Source organism: Caretta caretta, chromosome 7 (genome assembly GCF_965140235.1).
Source record: "Caretta caretta isolate rCarCar2 chromosome 7, rCarCar1.hap1, whole genome shotgun sequence".
In the NCBI taxonomy this organism is placed as follows: domain Eukaryota; kingdom Metazoa; phylum Chordata; order Testudines; family Cheloniidae; genus Caretta; species Caretta caretta.
Genome location: NC_134212.1, coordinates 86,284,324 through 86,302,407, shown reverse-complemented (window position 1 = coordinate 86,302,407; position 18,084 = coordinate 86,284,324). Strand labels below are relative to the sequence as shown.

The following is an 18,084-nucleotide window of genomic DNA, read 5'->3' as shown; positions in this document are numbered from 1 at the left end:
TTTTAAGTACACTCCTGCCATGCCTTCAGACTAGACGTTAGGGTAACCACAACCAGGACTTATAGTGGCCAAAAGGCAGCTTATCTGAGCAACTGTACCCTTTGCATGATTAATAAACTTGTTTAGAGACAGGGCACAAGCTATCTACACAAGTTCATGAGGGAGCATCTCTATTAAAGCAAAACCATTTGCTTGCTAAACAGAATTTCAACTGATCGAATACGTTTAGATTGTAGGGTTTAAAAATATATTTAAAGAAAAAATACTTTCAGCAGCAGACCCTTTCTACTCTTCCTGGAATGATCTAATTTTGTGAAGACCACAGCAAGGAAAAAAGTGACTCTTCTCGGACTTCTTTCAATAGAATGTCTCCATGGGTAGTCTCTCATATTTGGATGTTGGTGCCACTATCAATTCTTTACAAAAAAAGAGACCTAATTTTCACAGTGAGAAAAATGCCAACACCTTTCTAGATGTTTGGATCTGATAGGCAGGGGGAGGGAAAACAAGATAATTGATAGATGTTTATATTTCTATTTTCAAAGTAGTTTTTTAAACTGTCCTACGGTACTTTGATTTAATCTTTTTTGCTAAAATGATTCTCATTCAGAGGTATTAATGTGAAGCTCCTCTTTGCCACTTTGACATCCTCAACCATTAAACTCCCGAATACCTATGCAACTTTTAAAAATGAGGTTGTGTGAGCTGTTACATTCACACAGTTACAGTAACTAATGCTGCAGCAAGGGCTAGCGTGCTTCTGCTCCATGTAGTTTTCATTACGAATCACTTTTTTGAGAGTCAAGTATCAGAGGGGTAGCCGTGTTAGTCTCGATCTGTAAAAGTGGCGAAGAGTCCTGTGGCACCTTATAGACTAACAGACGTATTGGAGCATAAGCTTTCATGGGTGAATACCCACTTTGTCGGATGCATGTAGTGGAAATTTCCAGAGGCAGGTATAAATATGCAAGCAAGAATCAGGCTAGGGATAACGAAATTAGTTCAATCAGGGAGGATGAGGCCCAACTGCTAGAAGAGGGCCTCATCCTCCCTGACTGAACTAACCTCGTTATCCCTAGCCTGATTCTTGCTTGCATATTTATACCTGCCTCTAGAAATTTCCACTACATGCATCCGACGAAGTGGGTATTCACCCATGAAAGCTTATGCTCCAATACGTCGGTCTATAAGGTGCCACAGGACTCTGCCTTTTTCTGAGAGTGAGATACGAAGGTAAGAAGAAAACTATAGCTCTAGCAATAAGAAGTTTCTAAGTTGAAGTTTGGTATTAGAAATGTCCACACTCCCTCCATATCACTGTCTAGCCTGTCCATGAAATATATGAGCATGCACTCAGAAAACAGAATACTTCCTATCTTGGAGGCTGCACTTCCACTGGTAAATATGATCAAGACATTACTTTTAAAAAAGTTTAAGGCCTGAAATGGTGCTATAGTTGGATGGAATAAGGTGCTATGAGTAGTCAATTTGTTTGCATAAATAACTGTACCTGGGGAGTAGATTGCGACCCGGTCAATTCCCCGGTCCTCTGTCTGCAGCTGTTGTAAGAACACTCCAACAGAGTCTGAGATAGGTTTAAGCGTGAACTGGCAACGCTCACGCCGAGATGGAAGATTCACAGAAATCACAGGTAACCCATTTTGGTAAACCACTGTCACATCTAGAGAAAAGAATATTAGACTCAAGACAGACCATTTCCAAATACACAGTATAAAAAAAGAAAAAAAGTACCTTGTGTAACAATCCTGTATCTGTCCCCATGAAGACATGACAGGGATGGTTAAATATTAAAGTGGAAGCTTCAAGTTTTGAATTATTGTTCATTACTATACAGGCAACCTTATCAATCTTCGTGTTGAAGGGTATCAGAAGTTCTCCCTCCCCACAAGTTCACAGCATCTATTAACTTTCTGGTGCTTTGTTGGAAAGTCTTAAAGTGGAGTGTGATTCTTTGAAATACGATGAAAGTGTAGCTATTGGACAAGAGTGCATGGTAATTAATAGCAGCCGTGATAAAAAATGTTCTTTAATCTAAGCACCAAACATTCGGTACTTAGCAAGACAAAACAGATGGTCTTTCAGGTTCTAATCTCCCTGAAATAAAGACAGATCACACACTAGGAGACCCAGCAAAAGGACATGCTTTAGAAAAATTATGTTTTTACTCTAATTCCATTTCCCCCTATTTGTGTTGAATGAACAAATCAGCATTAAGTAGGACCAGTAAGAGGCCAGTCAGAACTCTGAAATCAGAGACAATATTCCATCAGTTTTATAAGCTAGAAGATGTTAGGATATAGATATTCAGGACTTTCTGTAAAGGCCTATACTCAAAGAATTTAGGTGTATTCTTATCACTTAGCTAGTTCCAGAGGTATAAAAGAGAGAATCAAAATTACTGTCTGACTGTATAAGGCCTTTTCTCACTGACACTCTGAGGCCCTGTTCTTAGGCTAAGGCCTTTGGCTAAGCAGCAGAGGCAGCCATAAGCTGGGAAGCTAAGGGTCACATCCTCACATTCCAAACTAGTCACATTGAAATAAGGTGCTATTGGGCTGTTAGGAATACAATCCTGTCCTGATAATGCCTATCGCCTCCAGAGAAAGGGAAGTCCCTAGAAGATGTAAAAGGAAACTTAGTTTGTGAGCATCCTGTCTGGCAAGAACTCACCTATCAATAGCTGGGATGTGAAATGCTCATTTCTTTGTTGTTCTATCACTGTAGTCCCCATTTCCCTATTGTTTGTCTGTATAATCTCTCTCTGGTTCTGTGATTGTTTCTGTCTGCTGTATAATTAATTTTGCTGGGTGTAAACTAATTAAGGTGGTGGGATATAATTGGTGACATAATCATGTTACAATATGTTAGGATTGGTTAGTTAAAGTTCAGTAAAATGATTGGTTAAGGTATAGCTAAGCAGAACTCACGTTTTAATATATAGTCTGCAGTCAATCAGGAAGCAGTGGGGGAAATGGGAACAGGGAATGGGGGTGGGGAATTGGAATCACGTTTTGCTAATGGGGGAATGGGGGTGAGGAAATTGGAATCATGTTTTGCTGAGGGGGCAATGGGAACAGGGACACAGGTAAGGCTCTGTGGTGTCAGAGCTGGGAAGGGAGACACTAAGGAAGGAAACTGGAATCATGCTTGCTGGAAGTTCACCCCAATAAACATCAAATTGTTTGCACCTTTGGACTTCAGGTATTATTGCTCTCTGTTCATGCGAGAAGGACCAGGGAAGTATAGGAATAAGCCCCCAACAGAAGGTATTCCGTCTAATGCTATATCACTCATACATAGAAATAGGAAGGGGAGAAAAAACAACACTTATACTGACAATCATCATAGGCTAAGCTGGAGACAAAGAAATTCTCAATTTTTTAAGTGTTCTGAGGTGCATTTTCACACAGGTGCATGAGGATTTCTGTGTGACTCATAATTCCTTGTCCCAAACATAAGTTAAGTTATTTTATTATTTGCATGATCACAGCATCCACATTGTGCTAGGGGCTGTCCATATATAGAAAGACAGTCTCTGCTCCAACAGCTTACACTCTAAAATGAACAGATGGAGTGAGAGAGTGGGATAAAATAAAGCTGTCTACCTACCCATTATTAGTTGGTCAAGTTTTCCAAGTAACAGTCGCTGACTAATGAAGTACGGGAAAATAGAGGGTTAGCAGTATATATTTCTAATAAAATATGCAAAACTTCATGCTCTTTGAATTTTTATGTTAGGCATAGTGTTTATCATGTCTGAAGATAAAACCCAGGCACCTATAGTAATCTAGTCCAACATTAGTTCATCAGTATCTCAGGCCTCAAAACCCGCACTTATTTAACAGAATAATTTTCTAAATAAATTTAATTAAATTGGTGCAACTTCCTGGTGTTACTGTTCTTAAATCAGTTTTAGGACTGCTAAAATCAAAACTGATTTAGCAGTGTCTATACAAGGGAGAGATGCACTGATTTAAGTGAAGCTATTTAGAAACTGATCTAGTTAAGTTGATACAATTTCTATGTGTAGATCAGTATACAGACAGTTGTGCTGCTGACATACCTTACGCTACTCTTCACAGGCATGTTGCAAAATGATCATCCCGCCTGTATTGCTCATCCTTTCAAACTAGTAGGACTGAAACTGGGACCATGCCCTTTTAGAAATATCAGTAGGAGACATGCCAAAAAACCCATACAAACTGAACAGTATATCGTAAGTGGAGCAGAAAACTGCATACAAGGGAAGGTTAATGTTGCATTAGCATGTGTGGAATTAAGGGTATGTCTATACTACCTGCCGTATTGGCAGGCAGCGGCTGATCCAGCAGGGGGTTGATTTATCTCATCTAGACTGGACGCGATAAATCGATCCCCAAGTGTTCTCCCGTCGACTCCTGTACTCCGCTGCCGCAAGAGGCGCAGGCAGAGTCAACAGGGGAGCGGCAGCAGTTGACTCACCATAGTGAAGACACCGTGGTCAGTAGGTGTAAGTATGTTGACTTCAGCTACATTATTCACATGGCTGAAGTTGTGTAACTTAGATCGATCCCCTCACCTAGTGTAGACCAGGGCTAAGATATGAAAGGAAGCCATGGAACTAATTCTGAACAGCAACAATCTAGATTCAAGACATACAACTACCTGTGAGTAAATGCAATGCATCATACCTAGGTAAAGGGGCAAACAGAACTACATATGCAAGAATTGCAGCTTCTAATGCTAAGCTGCATCTTTAAGAAGTATAACAAAGTCTTAAGGCAAGGGGACAGTATGGCAACCAGAAGCATCTATGAGGCATATTTAAATTCCGTAACAGTTATGTATAACCTCAGTTTCATAGTTATCATGTGTGTTTGAGGAAACTCTGCATCTAAAGTGGAGGCCCATACACTGTAATTCAGTGCAATGACAAGGTGTGGTCACCTGCGGAGACAGTACAAAGTCAAGAAGAGCCCCAAAAACATTAAGGAACTAGTAGCTGTAATCGAATGCTGTCTCTGGGAAACAAATCACAATGCTCAACTAACAAATTACGAACACTTGATTAAATGAATATTCATCTGCCAAAAACAGTGAAGCAGCAGGTTACAGAGAACAACAACGCAGACCTGTATACCATTTTGATTTATATGATTTGTCAAAAATCTTAGGAGAAACAATATGATACAACATACAAAATTCCAAAGATTAAAAACCTGTGATAATAGTATTATCCCTGAAAAATATGCATTTTTTTTTAAACATTGCACAAAGCAAAGGCTGGTTTGTAAGGTAACAAAACAGTTTCAGGAATTCAGAAAAAAGATTTTAATCCTGATATTTTAGGAAAATGTCAACCATAACTTAATTATACCACTACCTTTTCACTGAAGTTGCATGATCTGGTTCTCAGGCTGGATTCATAGAATTATTGTCAAAACACACCACCTTTCCCTCTTTAATGCTAGTTTGTGCTCTAGAACATAAGTTTACTTTTCCAAGTTAGCAGGTCATGTGGCTAGCCTTTGCTAGGCTATTCCTTGGCGTTTGCTGGAGTTCATCTTCGAGAGAACCAGAGTTTGTGTCTTTCTATTCCAATAAGCAATTGGGAACCTCTATCTATAACTCCCAATGGTTTGAGATTTGTCTATGGATCAGAGCCTGCATTAAATTGCTAGGATTTCTATAGTAACATTTCTTTTGCTACTTTTTATTACGCTCTCTATCTGACTTAGAGTGAGCCTCATCAGGGTACTTGGAGATCTACAACTTGAATTTAAAACACTCAAATTATACCATCACAGGTTTAATACTGTGTTGTATTTTACATGGTGTGATGAAAAAATCCAAGCCAGTGGTTGTTGATTATGTAATCTATATGCAAAGTGTCAGTTGTTCAAAGTAAACTCATCTTACTTATGCAGCTGTAAAACAGTCCTGACTAGAATAAATATAACTTCCGAAAGTGTAGGGGTATCCATATTCTCCTACATCAAAATTTGCACTTCACTGAAAAGAAGGGATACATAACTTTCTTTTCTACACCATTACACTTAGAGAAAGAAAAACTCTGTCTGTAGAAATGTATATGGCAAAGAGCTCACATATTGGTTAAAGTTAATGCCTCAAAACATTCAGAGTGAATTTCAGCAAATTATTATTAATGACCTCCCTGGGTTCTCACATAATCATGGCACAGATTATTTTCCCAAGCAAAAAAAATTGCTTTCACCTTTGAGAGTTAGCTTATCAGAGACCTCTCAAGTTATCCAATAAATGGGGCTTCTTATTGACTGTTTTCTATTGATGCATAATTCACACTCACATTTTCTGTTATACTGCACACTGGCAGCACAAACTGTTACATCAGAGACTGGAAATATTTTAATTTCAGATGATGTCCTGGTCACACATGTCTTAGACATGATCCCAATGCTGGGAAAGAACACTCCTTACAGAAAACCTCCCTGGCTTTTCAAGGTCCCAGTGTCTACATTTTTTGTCAAATGGTGACTGGTTTCTCTTGTATTTAGTTTATCCACCAATTTAATTAAGATCCCAGATCTATACAAAATGTTTGGGCTATTCATTCTCTCAGCAGGAAATATTTGCCATTTGGAGCACTTGTTATACTGTACGTTTTCACTAACATGCAGACCTATTTTGGGATACAAGACTACAAAATTGCTCTCCAAAGATTTTTCTTCAAATGTACATATAACTGGAGATCTAGCACAAGGACCTTTGGCAATGACCCCTTTGAATTCTGATCCACTTACAATTTTTGGGGGTGGGGCAGGAATGTATATTAATGCTTCTTTTAGCTTGAAACTGCATGGCTGTGTTGTGGGAGATTTCAATTACAATTACTTCTTCCACTGCATGCAAATGTAAAAAGCATGTAACCCCCCCCATACTAGGGGTTCTCAAACTGGGGGTCAGGACCCCTCAGGTGGTCCTGAGGTTATGACATGGGGGGTTGCAAGCTCTCAGCCTTCACCCCAAACCCCACTTTGCCTCCAGCATTTATAATGGTGTTACAAATTAAAAACACTTTTTGATATATTTAAGGGGGGGAGCGCGCACTCAGAGGCTTGCTATGTGAAAGGGGTCACCAGCACAAAAGTTTGAGAACCACTGCCCTATACAGTAAGATGGGCCCTGACCTGTATAACAATAAAATCTAAACATGCTTGTCAAAGATTAAGACAAGGTTTTTGTTCTGGATAGGTGGCTTACTTAAATAACAGGAAACTAAAGTAACATTTATAAGGAGTGCCTTCTTTTGCAGTTTGTTTTAACATGGAAGTTTTTAATGCCAGTTTGTAAATTCTGATCTCTTGGAATGATCATTTCATCTCTATTTTGGGGTAAAACATGGCTAATCCATTGCATTGCCTCCACAACTTTCCTAGATCCCGTTGACCTAGAAGTACACAGGTGGGGTGAGGCAAGGAGATGCTTTGCTGGACTGGTGTTCAGCTATTTCAAAAGCAGCACAGACTGGCTCTGGAGGGAGCTGGTATGAAAGGCTACGGCTTGTTTGGAGGGAGGAAGAGGAAAGGTATAGGAAGAGTAAAAGTAAAATTGTGCTATACTTGGGGCTCAGTAGCTATTTTGAAAAAGAAAGCCACGGATTGGTTTAGTGGCACAGCTACACAACATTCTGTAAGATGAGAGTGACCTTCAAGACTCCTAGTTCACATAAGCAAACGAGGTGGGCTGCGGATGTGATGTATGGTTTCTGGGCATGAACATTGATCAAGCCTTTCTGAAAAAAAAAATGACCACTCTCTTCTCAAGTCAGGAAATGGAACTGAGGATGAACAAAAATCCTTTTATCTTCCTCCTTCCTTCCCAGAGGGAGGGTGCTACCATGGTGAAGCAGAACTAGAGAAAACTCAGGAAAAGAAAAGGAGCAGCTGTCCTAGAAGGATTATGTGCATGCATTTATCCAAACTTCAACAAAAGATATTGGGGCAGCCCAATTTTTATTTTATTTTACACAAGCCACTCTATGAACAGTATTTCAGACTGCTGTTGTCTTAGCATTGCCCTTTCCTCTCCACCCCCACCCCAGTCCCTGGAGAAAAACTGGATTGCATCCCAGGAAAAACAAACAACCACACTGGGTGATTTAAGTTGGAAAGTCATTCAGAAACAAGAATAAAAATTCTTTGCCAAAACTCACCATCAGAGGGCACTACTGTACTGCAATGCACCACTCTCAAGCTCTGCCATGGAGAAAGCCTCTGGTGCACCTAGAAAATCCAAAATGGAATGGTTAATAAAGCGCAAATGCTGGGTTATGCCAGTCTGTCAGATGCTCACCCCACTGCCACCTCCTATCTCCTCTCCACACATCCTAATGACATTTATCTAGGCATATCCTCCTATCTACCACAGGGATAACAGCAAGTCAGGGGTATCTGTCAAGAGCAGCATCTTTTGTTGCCATCTGTCATCCAGAAGGGATTTACCCCTCAGGCATGTTCACTTCTCATGGTTTCTGCCCACCAAATAATGTAGTTGGAGAAAACTTTAAAGGGGCAGCTTAGAAATCAATGTTTTTTGGCGTAACAGCCACCTTAGCTTAAAACTGAATTTTTGAAAATTAAATTTGAGAGAGTCACAGGCAAGAAAAAACACATAAGTGTTATCAACCTGTACTGCTCTTTACCTTAGGAAAAAGAAAAGGAGTACTTGTGGCACTTTAGAGACTAACCAATTTATTTGAGCATGAGCTTACGTGAGCTGCAGCTCACTTCATCGGATGCATACCGTGGAAACTGCAGCAGACTTTATATATACACAGAGAATATGAAACAATACCTCCTCCCACCCCACTGTCCTGCTGGTAATAGCTTATCTAAAGTGATCAACAGGTGGGCCATTTCCAGCACAAATCCAGGTTTTCTCACCCTCCACCCCCCCACACAAATTCACTCTCCTGCTGGTGCTAGCCCATCCAAAGTGACAACTCTTTACATAATCAAGTCGGGCTATTTCCTGCACAAATCCAGGTTCTCTCACATCCCCCCCACCCCCATACACACACAAACTCACTCTCCTGCTGGTAATAGCTCATCCAAACTGATCACTCTCCAAGTTTAAATCCAAGTTAAACCAGAACATCTGGGGGGGGGGGGGGGTAGGAAAAAACAAGAGGAAACAGGCTACCTTGCATAATGACTTAGCCACTCCCAGTCTCTATTTAAGCCTAAATTAATAGTATCCAATTTGCAAATGAATTCCAATTCAGCAGTTTCTCGCTGGAGTCTGGATTTGAAGTTTTTTTGTTTTAAGATAGCGACCTTCATGTCTGTGATTGCGTGACCAGAGAGATTGAAGTGTTCTCCGACTGGTTTATGAATGTTATAATTCTTGACATCTGATTTGTGTCCATTTATTCTTTTACGTAGACACTGTCCAGTTTGACCAATGTACATGGCAGAGGGGCATTGCTGGCACATGATGGCACCAGCAGGAGAGTGAATTTGTGTGGGGAGGTGGAGGGTGAGAAAACCTGGATTTGTGCTGGAAATGGCCCACCTGATGATCACTTTAGATAAGCTATTACCAGCAGGACAGTGGGGTGGGAGGAGGTATTGTTTCATATTCTCTGTGTATATATAAAGTCTGCTGCAGTTTCCACGGTATGCATCCGATGAAGTGAGCTGTAGCTCACGAAAGCTCATGCTCAAATAAATTGGTTAGTCTCTAAGGTGCCACAAGTGCTCCTTTTCTTTTTGCGAATACAGACTAACACGGCTGTTACTCTGATACCTTAGGAAAGACAGAAGGAACTACAACATAATGGGTGAATAGAATGATCTAACCTATAATTCTTCATATCTCATTTTGTCCTTTGGGTATATAAATCAACACAACAGAGGAAAAGGTAATTTTTAGCATGTTTCATACAAGCAAGCTTGTATACAACCACCTTACCAGAATCAGGGACAAAGGGGCAAGACCACTGGGCTGAAAAAGACTGCCTTGCAGTAATCAGGAGAAAAGTACAGAAGTGGATTAACTTACTTTTGTATGTATTGACGTTATTTATCCTCAGTAAGCCACGTACACTAGTTTGTAGAGGAGAGGCTAGAGTCAGGCTGATTTAAGTACTTGTTTCCAGAAATATTGTATTCTAGGATAACCTCACTACACGTGTTTATGAAATGCTTACTGGTAGATTACAGCACTAGCACAAACCTCCAAATCCCCCCGTTTTATCAACTATATGGCATTCGTCAAGATTGGAGTAGTCTATATATTTAAGTAGTTAGTACAGTTAGATCTTTGAGCAGTTTGTGACCATGTTTAATTGCAAATTATTTTTATATTCCAAAGCCCATATTCAAATTACAAGTGTACCTTTAGGAAAGAGCCTTGCTTTAAGTGTTTTTTGGACAATTTCTGCATTGATCAGAATTTTGTATCAAGAACACAAGCGTGTTAGTTATTGCTGTACCTAGTTGTCAAATGGACTTAAAACTATTGGGTTAGGGGAATGTCAATGGAATAAAAATTGCTTTCTCAGCAATTTAATTTCCGCTTTTCTTTTGAAAGCAGTTGTACAAATTGAATCCGGACCCCAATATCACAGTCTTTAGGCTGGGAAATATGCCCTCCTGCTGAAAACATTGAAAATTCTAAAAATCCAATCCAACTTATATTGTATTTACATTATTTTCTCAGATTTTGAAAATGCAAATCAATGTAAGTCAGTTTCACTCTAACTTGGGGTCAGTTGCATTTTGAACATCTCAGAGCTGTGTTTGGGTGGTGAACAAAAGAGAAATGGTCATTTTAAAAGTCTGTCTGAATTTAAAGAAATGAATTTAAAGATGTCTATTGGGCTGGAAAAATCTTGCTTTTACAAAAGTCTACATTTTGGGCCAAATTTAAAATTACAGTGTCCCTTTAATATTTGAAAATAGCAAGTCTGACTAAAAGCAAAAGATGGTTTGGAATGAAGATCTGGATATTTAATCTGACTCTGGGATCCCAATAGGAATATTGAATGTCCACTGCTTGAGCTACCAAGCAAAACCCGCCCACTGAGTTAGGAACACGGTTCAATTTACTTTGAAACAAACTGTCACAGCTCCAGATGTCCTGGAAAATGGTTGTATTCCCCTCTCCGCATTTCAGTTACACAGCTAAGGCTGTGTTAGCATTTGCACTGGGAATTCCAATTGTCAAAAGCTGTGCAATTCATATGTAAACACACAAGGCTGTAAATATGACATACGGTTGTCCCTAGTTCAAGAGAAACTAAGACCCTTTTGAAGGAAGTTGAAATTACTAACTACTTACATTAATGCTTCTAAATCTACACAAAGTCCAACAGCCATCAGGCACACACAGATTGTAAAGTTGTGAATTTTTAAAAAATTAAGTGTTCTGAAGACAGTTCTGACATTGCTCAATATTTCATTTTTGTTTCACTCTATTTCAAGGCAGAACAGCAAACCCTTTCAACTTAACACTTCTAGTCCTTTCCCCTCCTTTCTGAAGCTACAATCTCTATGCAGAAACATCAGATAGAGAATTACCATACTACCTGCAGGACAATCCTAAATCTGACAGCTGTTTAAACAGTCCCAAAAATCATTTAAGGCCTGTTTTATCATTACCACATAATTGTCATAATCATTCAAGTGTTCTTTTTTTTAAATCACACACACTGCCCTGGTATGATGTGATGACATGAAGCCAACTATCCCTCAAAACAGTGTCAAAAGTGGCAGTTGTGGAGATATTACACTAGGACAGAGGTGGGCAAACTACGGCCTGCAGGACTGTCCTACCCAGCCCTTGAGCTCCCAGCCGGGAAGGCTAGCCCCCGGCCCCTCCCTCACTGTCCCCCCTCTCCCGCAGCCTCAGCTTGCTGTGCCGCCAGCACTCTGGGCGGCGTGGCTGGCTCTGGCCGGGCAGCACGGCTGCTAGTCCTGCTGCTTTGAGTAGCAAGGTAAGGAGGCGGGGAGCGGGAGGTATGATAAGGGGCAGCGAGTCCAGGGGGGATTGGATAGGGGGTGGGGTCCCGGAGGGGGCATTAGGGGCAGGGGGGGTTGGATGGGTGGGGGGCTCTGAGGGGGGCAGTCAGGGGCCGGGGACCAGGCTGTTTGAGGAGGCACAGCCTTCCCTACCCAGCTGTCCATACAGTTTCAGAACCCCGATGTGTCCCTCAGGCAAAAAAGTTTGCCCACCCCTGCTCTAGGAGGATTGTAAGTTTAGGTGGCGAGTATGCAGCATGCAGAGACACTCTAGAAACTTTCCTACTTTAATGCAAAATATTCTTCAAAACAAAGGAAGAGGGAAAAGAAAGAAATTATGCTTTGTATGTGCCAAAAGGCTGTTATAAGGCAAGGTGTTTAACCATTGATCATTATTCTAAGATGGTCAAGCACTCATTGTCACACAACACAGATGACAAGGCCCCACATCTATTTTGTGCCTACACATCTTTAGGAAGTGAAGGATTTGTAATTTCCGAGTCAAACAGAACCAATTTAGTTTTGAAACAAGGTTTTCAGTAACCCTATGGAAAGAATTTGGTTCGCATTTCACTTTATAGATTCCAAGGCCAAAAGGGACAACTGTGATCATCCATTCTGACCTCTTGTGTAACACAGGCCAGAGAATTTCCCAAAAATAATTCCTAGAGCATCTTTTGGGAAAATATCCAATCCTGATTTAATATGTCAGTGACAGACTCCAACAAGAAGCTTGGTAAGTTGTTTCAATGGTTGATTTTTAACCATAAGAGTAACTGACCCCTTATTTCCAGTCTGAATTTGTCTAGCTTCAGCTTCTGGCCATTGGATAGTGTTATACCTTTCTCTGTTAGATTAAAGAGCCCATTATTAAATATGTGTTCCCTATGTTGATATTTATAGACTAATCAAATCATCTCAACCTCTTCTTCATTAAGATAAACAGATTGAACTCGGAGTCTATCACTAAAGGCAGATTTTCTAATCCTTTAATCATTCTCATAGCTCTTCTCTGAACCCTCTTCAATTTATCAACATCCAGGTTAAAATCACATATCACTTACATTCATCCCAAGAGTCAGAACTGGGCCTCAGTATAATGAGGCATTGTCCACAGACATCCCATTCCACCCCAATGTGTGCTATTCAACAGGTTTACAGGGAAAAATGGCAGAACAACGAAATTCTGGACCAAAAGAGCAGTTCATTTCATGCTTCACTGATCATGTCTCACAATCAATTATTTGAGGACACTTCGTTCATAGCCAAAAACTCTAGTTTTAGTAAAGTGATGCACAATAATTATATCCAAGCTCACACTGAGGCATACATTTACTATACATTTAATATGAAGAGAGACTAGAACTATGAATTCGCTTTTCATGTCCATTCAATCCTTGACCTCTCTGTCTTGTCCAGAATGGGTTTAGTGTTTCACATCTCAGTTGGTGTATCTACACAACATTTTGGATTGAACAGGAATGAGCCTCTAGCCTGGGTCAACATACTTGGGCTAGGAGGACTCGTGCTATGCTCTAAAAATAGCTGAAAAACTTTAAGTTGTGGCTCAGGCTTTGAAGCCTATGGGTGGGCTTCAGACTCCAACCTCCAGCCCAAGGCACGACTTCAAAGCACTGTCTATACAGCTATTAATTGGGCCAGTGGTTTGTGTGTTGTGGAAAACTGTCTACTACAAACTGGATGGAAACCACTACCAACTATTTCACCTAGGCTAGCATAAGTATCCTGACAGTAGTGATTTTTGGTTACTAATGTCTGGAACTTGATTTAAACCAGGGACCAAGATTAAGTGACAAAGAAATATGAGTTTCTTTTAAATTGACGTTATTACACATAAAAATATGCTCACTGAGAATCCTGAAAGTTTCCCAGCTGCAAACTAATCTAGTAACATTTGAGAACCAAGCTTCAGACTAGGTGATTAGAACTCCTGAATCACAATGTGAAAGGACAGCACATATTTTCTGAGGAGGAAGAGAATGTAAAAAAGGTTTAAAATAACAAGAGCTTGTACTATTTATGATGCAAAATATTTTAAAAACTTCAAAATATTAGTGAGTGCACACTGCAGTGTTCATGCCAGCAACCTAAGAAGGAACCCCGTCAAATGTGTACCAGCCTGAAATCAGATTTGAGCCAATTAGTCTTTTCAACAGTTCCAGCCATTTTTCTTCCCTCTCCAGTTCTGCACTGTGTAAAACGGAATGCCCTTTGTTGACTCGGACACTGGTTACCTCAGAAGCTACTGGTTAGAATTTCTAGGACATGACAAAACTATTGCTAATAGGGTGTCGCCTAGTCCATCTTCTGTTCAGCCTCTGGCTTGGACATCTGGCTACACCTGGAATGAGAAGTCCGATTTATTCCTATATGTTCCACTCCACACTATTATCTAAGCTTTTGTTATTTTTTTTTTTTAAAGCTTCTGAGAAGTCTTTCATTCAGAGATCTTTTCTTCCTTCTCCCCTCCTAGCTCCCTCTCTGAACCCATGAATCCTTAGCTGTCCCGCAGGACTTCTCCTTAGAGTTGTTTTGGAGAGTACAATTACTGACATTTTTACTTTCATTACCAGATTTACATCAAGAAATAACTTTGTACGGCAGGTTTCCTCAAACATTTTCCAACACGATCTTTACAGACATTCACAGTGTAAAAGTATTATATTAACTAGTTATGTATTTTAACACATTTTAGGCTATTATGTATATATTTAAAAGTCTGCAACCCAATAAAATGCACACCAGCAGCCTGATATCGTAACATTCATTGTTACAAGAGTAACATTCAAGCCTAAAGGATGCTGCTCTGTACTGTAAAGCCACATGAGAGATCAAACTTAAGATTCATAATCCTTCATTCCCTGGCTAACAAGGGCTAATTTTTCTTTGAACAGATCGCATTAGGGCAAAATGGGTGGGAGAGGAAAAAAAGAGGGATAATGGGGGAGTTTTATTCATGCCCCTCTTACACCTACATGGATGCAGAGTAACAGAAGTATCCTACTCCATTTGAGTGTCTGGGAGCAGTGCTATCAGAGATGCTCCGTTGAGAAGACCTCACTCTTGCAATTCATGTGTTCTCACCAACCTGAAAACCACACCCAAGAGGCTGCATTGTTCACTGCGCACAGCTCCTGCTTCCCACAACGAAGTCCAATAGACTTAGATTTAAACAAATGGCTTAAGCTCATTTCTTGTTTGCCTAGCTTCCTGTTCTTCCCTCCCCTCATTCAACTACCTACTGAATGACTGTTGTGCCCTGAAGAAATGTTTTAGTGTTTGACCTCCAAACAGATAAAGGCCCAAAGTGGTTGTCAAGGTAACTGAGGCATGTCTGAACAGCAATAAGAGTCTCTTAAATCCTTACGTTTTACCAGGACATGGAAGGCAGACACAAAGGAATAATGCCAATAATATCTGGGGAAGCATTAAATCTTTTCCTCAAATGCCAAGCAGCAGACTGTGTGAATGATCTCGAGGTTGGTTTCTACTCAGCAAAAGAAGCTTCCCTTACAGACATAGGGGTTACAGTCTGAGGTAGTTGAATAAGCCCTACACATTAGAGACCCTTTGGTATATTCCCTTCCCATCCCCTTACCCTTAATTATCTTACCTCTATTCTATTACCTGTGTGCAGCTTCAGCTCACATTTACATTCCTTTCCTAGCAGATGTACATAGGATGAAGAGCTTAAGCCGTGGGTGGCTGCTATAAGTATTTCCCTGTCAGTGTGTTTCCTTCACTTATCTTTTTTAATAAAAGAAACAGGTAACAAGCAAATTCGAGGAAAAGGGGGTGGAGGAGGAGGTAGCATTTAACCCCTTGAAAAAGGAAGGTAGCAGCTGTCCCATGTTCCTTATTAAATTCTCCATGCAGTGCTATAGGGCTAGGATAGCTGACATGAGCAACCCTATGTTAAAACAAGACATGCTCAAACAAGTAATTGCTGAAACAACTAACTATTGTGAATATGTTTACAGTAAACAAGGGAGGTAGAAACAAAATTTAAACTAACTATTGTGGGTATGTTTATAGTAAAGTAGGCAGAAACACCCTACATTGATATGCTATCCTTATGCAATCTGCAAAGCAATTGGTCTTTACCAGGAATAGATGTTAGTAGCTAGGGCAGATGTACATAAAGTGTGGGGTGTGTGACATGAATTGGAACTGTGGTATCACTCTGTGTCTAAAGAGCCTGGGCCTGGCTTGTGTGTGCAAAATGCTGTTACATGCCTAATAAAGTAACCCAAGTGACCAGTAGGGTTGCCAACCCTCCAGAATTCTCCTGGAGTCTAAGAATTAAAGATTAATCTTTGAAGATTAGGTCATGTGATGAAACCTCCAGGAACAAGTCCAACCAAAATTGGCAATCCTAGTGACCAGCTAGAGTCAAACAGTTTTTTGGATCTCCGAAAACCGGAAGCGTGTTTGTGACATTCCCCAGGGTACAGTCTCAACTACTGAACAGCTGTGTCCCCTCAATTCTCCAATCTGGGGTGCCTTTTACACTGCTTCTTCTGTGAGAGCAGCCACTCTTGGCCTGCTCATGAAGCCTCCAGCTTGTAATTTACTCCCAGCTATTCTTCAAGAGTGGCTAGCTGTAGCACTCTTGCATTGTATTACAGAGGGACAGCAGCAAATTCCAAGTCCCAGACTTGTCCCCAGAAATGTGCATCTTGTACTGCCCAGCTCTTTCCTTCTAGACAATATAAGATGACAGAAAGTCCATCATTTCATTAATAGAAAATGATATGCACAAATCTTGTTATCTCAAAAGGAGTTCCCAAACACTTCAATCCAAACACACTGGTTTAGATAACACAATCAAGCAAGTGTATTAACTATAGAAAGATACATTTTTAAGAGATTACAAGTAATGAGACCTAAAAGTCAGAATTGGTTACAAAGAAATAAAAAAGGTAAAAATGCAAACACCTAACTTAAACTAAGTGAATTTAAAGCAAAAAGTTCTCTCTCACCACATGCTCACAATAGTCTGGCTGGATTTCTTTCAGCCAGGACCCCTCCCTCAGTTCAATGAAGCTTCCTTTGTTTTAAGTGTTGTTAATGCAGTGAGTAGAGACAAGGGGAGAGTGTGATTTGGGGTGTCTGTTCCTCATCTCCAGCTGGGATTCAACGACAGCCAGTCTATTTACACAGGAACCTCCAGCTTTTCCATTGCCAAGATATAAATTTCTCACTCACACCCTTCTTGCTGCCAAAGAATGGCCACAACCAGGTGACAGTCCATTTGATTTTGTTGACACCTTTGTTGTCAGCTTGCCTTTGGTCTCTGAGGAACTGGTTTGTGCCTGCTCTTCTAAACTTTGAGCATGTCTCAGCAATGTCATACAAAGTTGCCACACACATTTTATCAAGACAATAACAATCAGCAAATTATGAGTTTTTGTGGGAGAGTTACATCGGTGGGAGTGAAATTTTAGTGTAGGCACTTACAGAGTTAGATCAATGTAAGGTGCCTTGCATCGACCTAACCCTGTAGTGTAGACTAGGACTTAGTCAAGATGCTACCTATGTCAACGGGAGAGCTTCTCCCGTTGTCGTAGGCATTCCACTTCTCCTAGACGCAGTAGCTATGTCAACAGGAGAAGCCTTCCCATCGACATAACGCTGTCTATGCTGTGGATTAGGTCGGTATAACTATGTCGCTCAGGGGTGTGGATTTTCCACACCTGTGAGCAGCGCAGTTATACAAATTCCTAGCGCAGGCCAAGCCTGAGGTGGATGTCAGGGAAGGCACCCACACTTCTAAGCTGAACACATTCTACCTCGATCCAGGACTGAAACAGAGTGGGGAAAAAAGTTCAAGGAAATACTTCCTTACATTTCCAGCATTGTCAACTCTTGTAATGTTATTGAAAGTCTCAATATTTGGTGTGGTGGCTTTTTAAAGAAAGACCCAGCTCCTGGAATCTAGTGATTAGGTGAGAATCTCAGCCTTCATTTTGTTTTGTTTTTAAAGTAAGTCTCTAGCCCTCGTGGTAGCAGAGAAAGGCTTGAAAACAGTAGCCGAGTCTAACCTGAAGGCTCAAAA

At 40.5% G+C, this 18,084-nt stretch overlaps 1 protein-coding gene across 1 annotated transcript in view; it reads right to left on the bottom strand.

The window, feature by feature from the left end:
• MCU (mitochondrial calcium uniporter) overlaps positions 1-18,084 on the bottom strand; it is a 147,204-nt gene that overhangs the window by 18,644 nt on the left and 110,476 nt on the right. Inside the window, exons 2-3 of the mRNA XM_048857675.2 lie at positions 8,195-8,264; positions 1,511-1,681 (exon numbers count right to left, since the gene is read on the bottom strand). Coding sequence (XP_048713632.1) covers positions 1,511-1,681; positions 8,195-8,264 — 241 coding nt within the window. The remainder of the gene's footprint in view (positions 1-1,510; positions 1,682-8,194; positions 8,265-18,084) is intronic.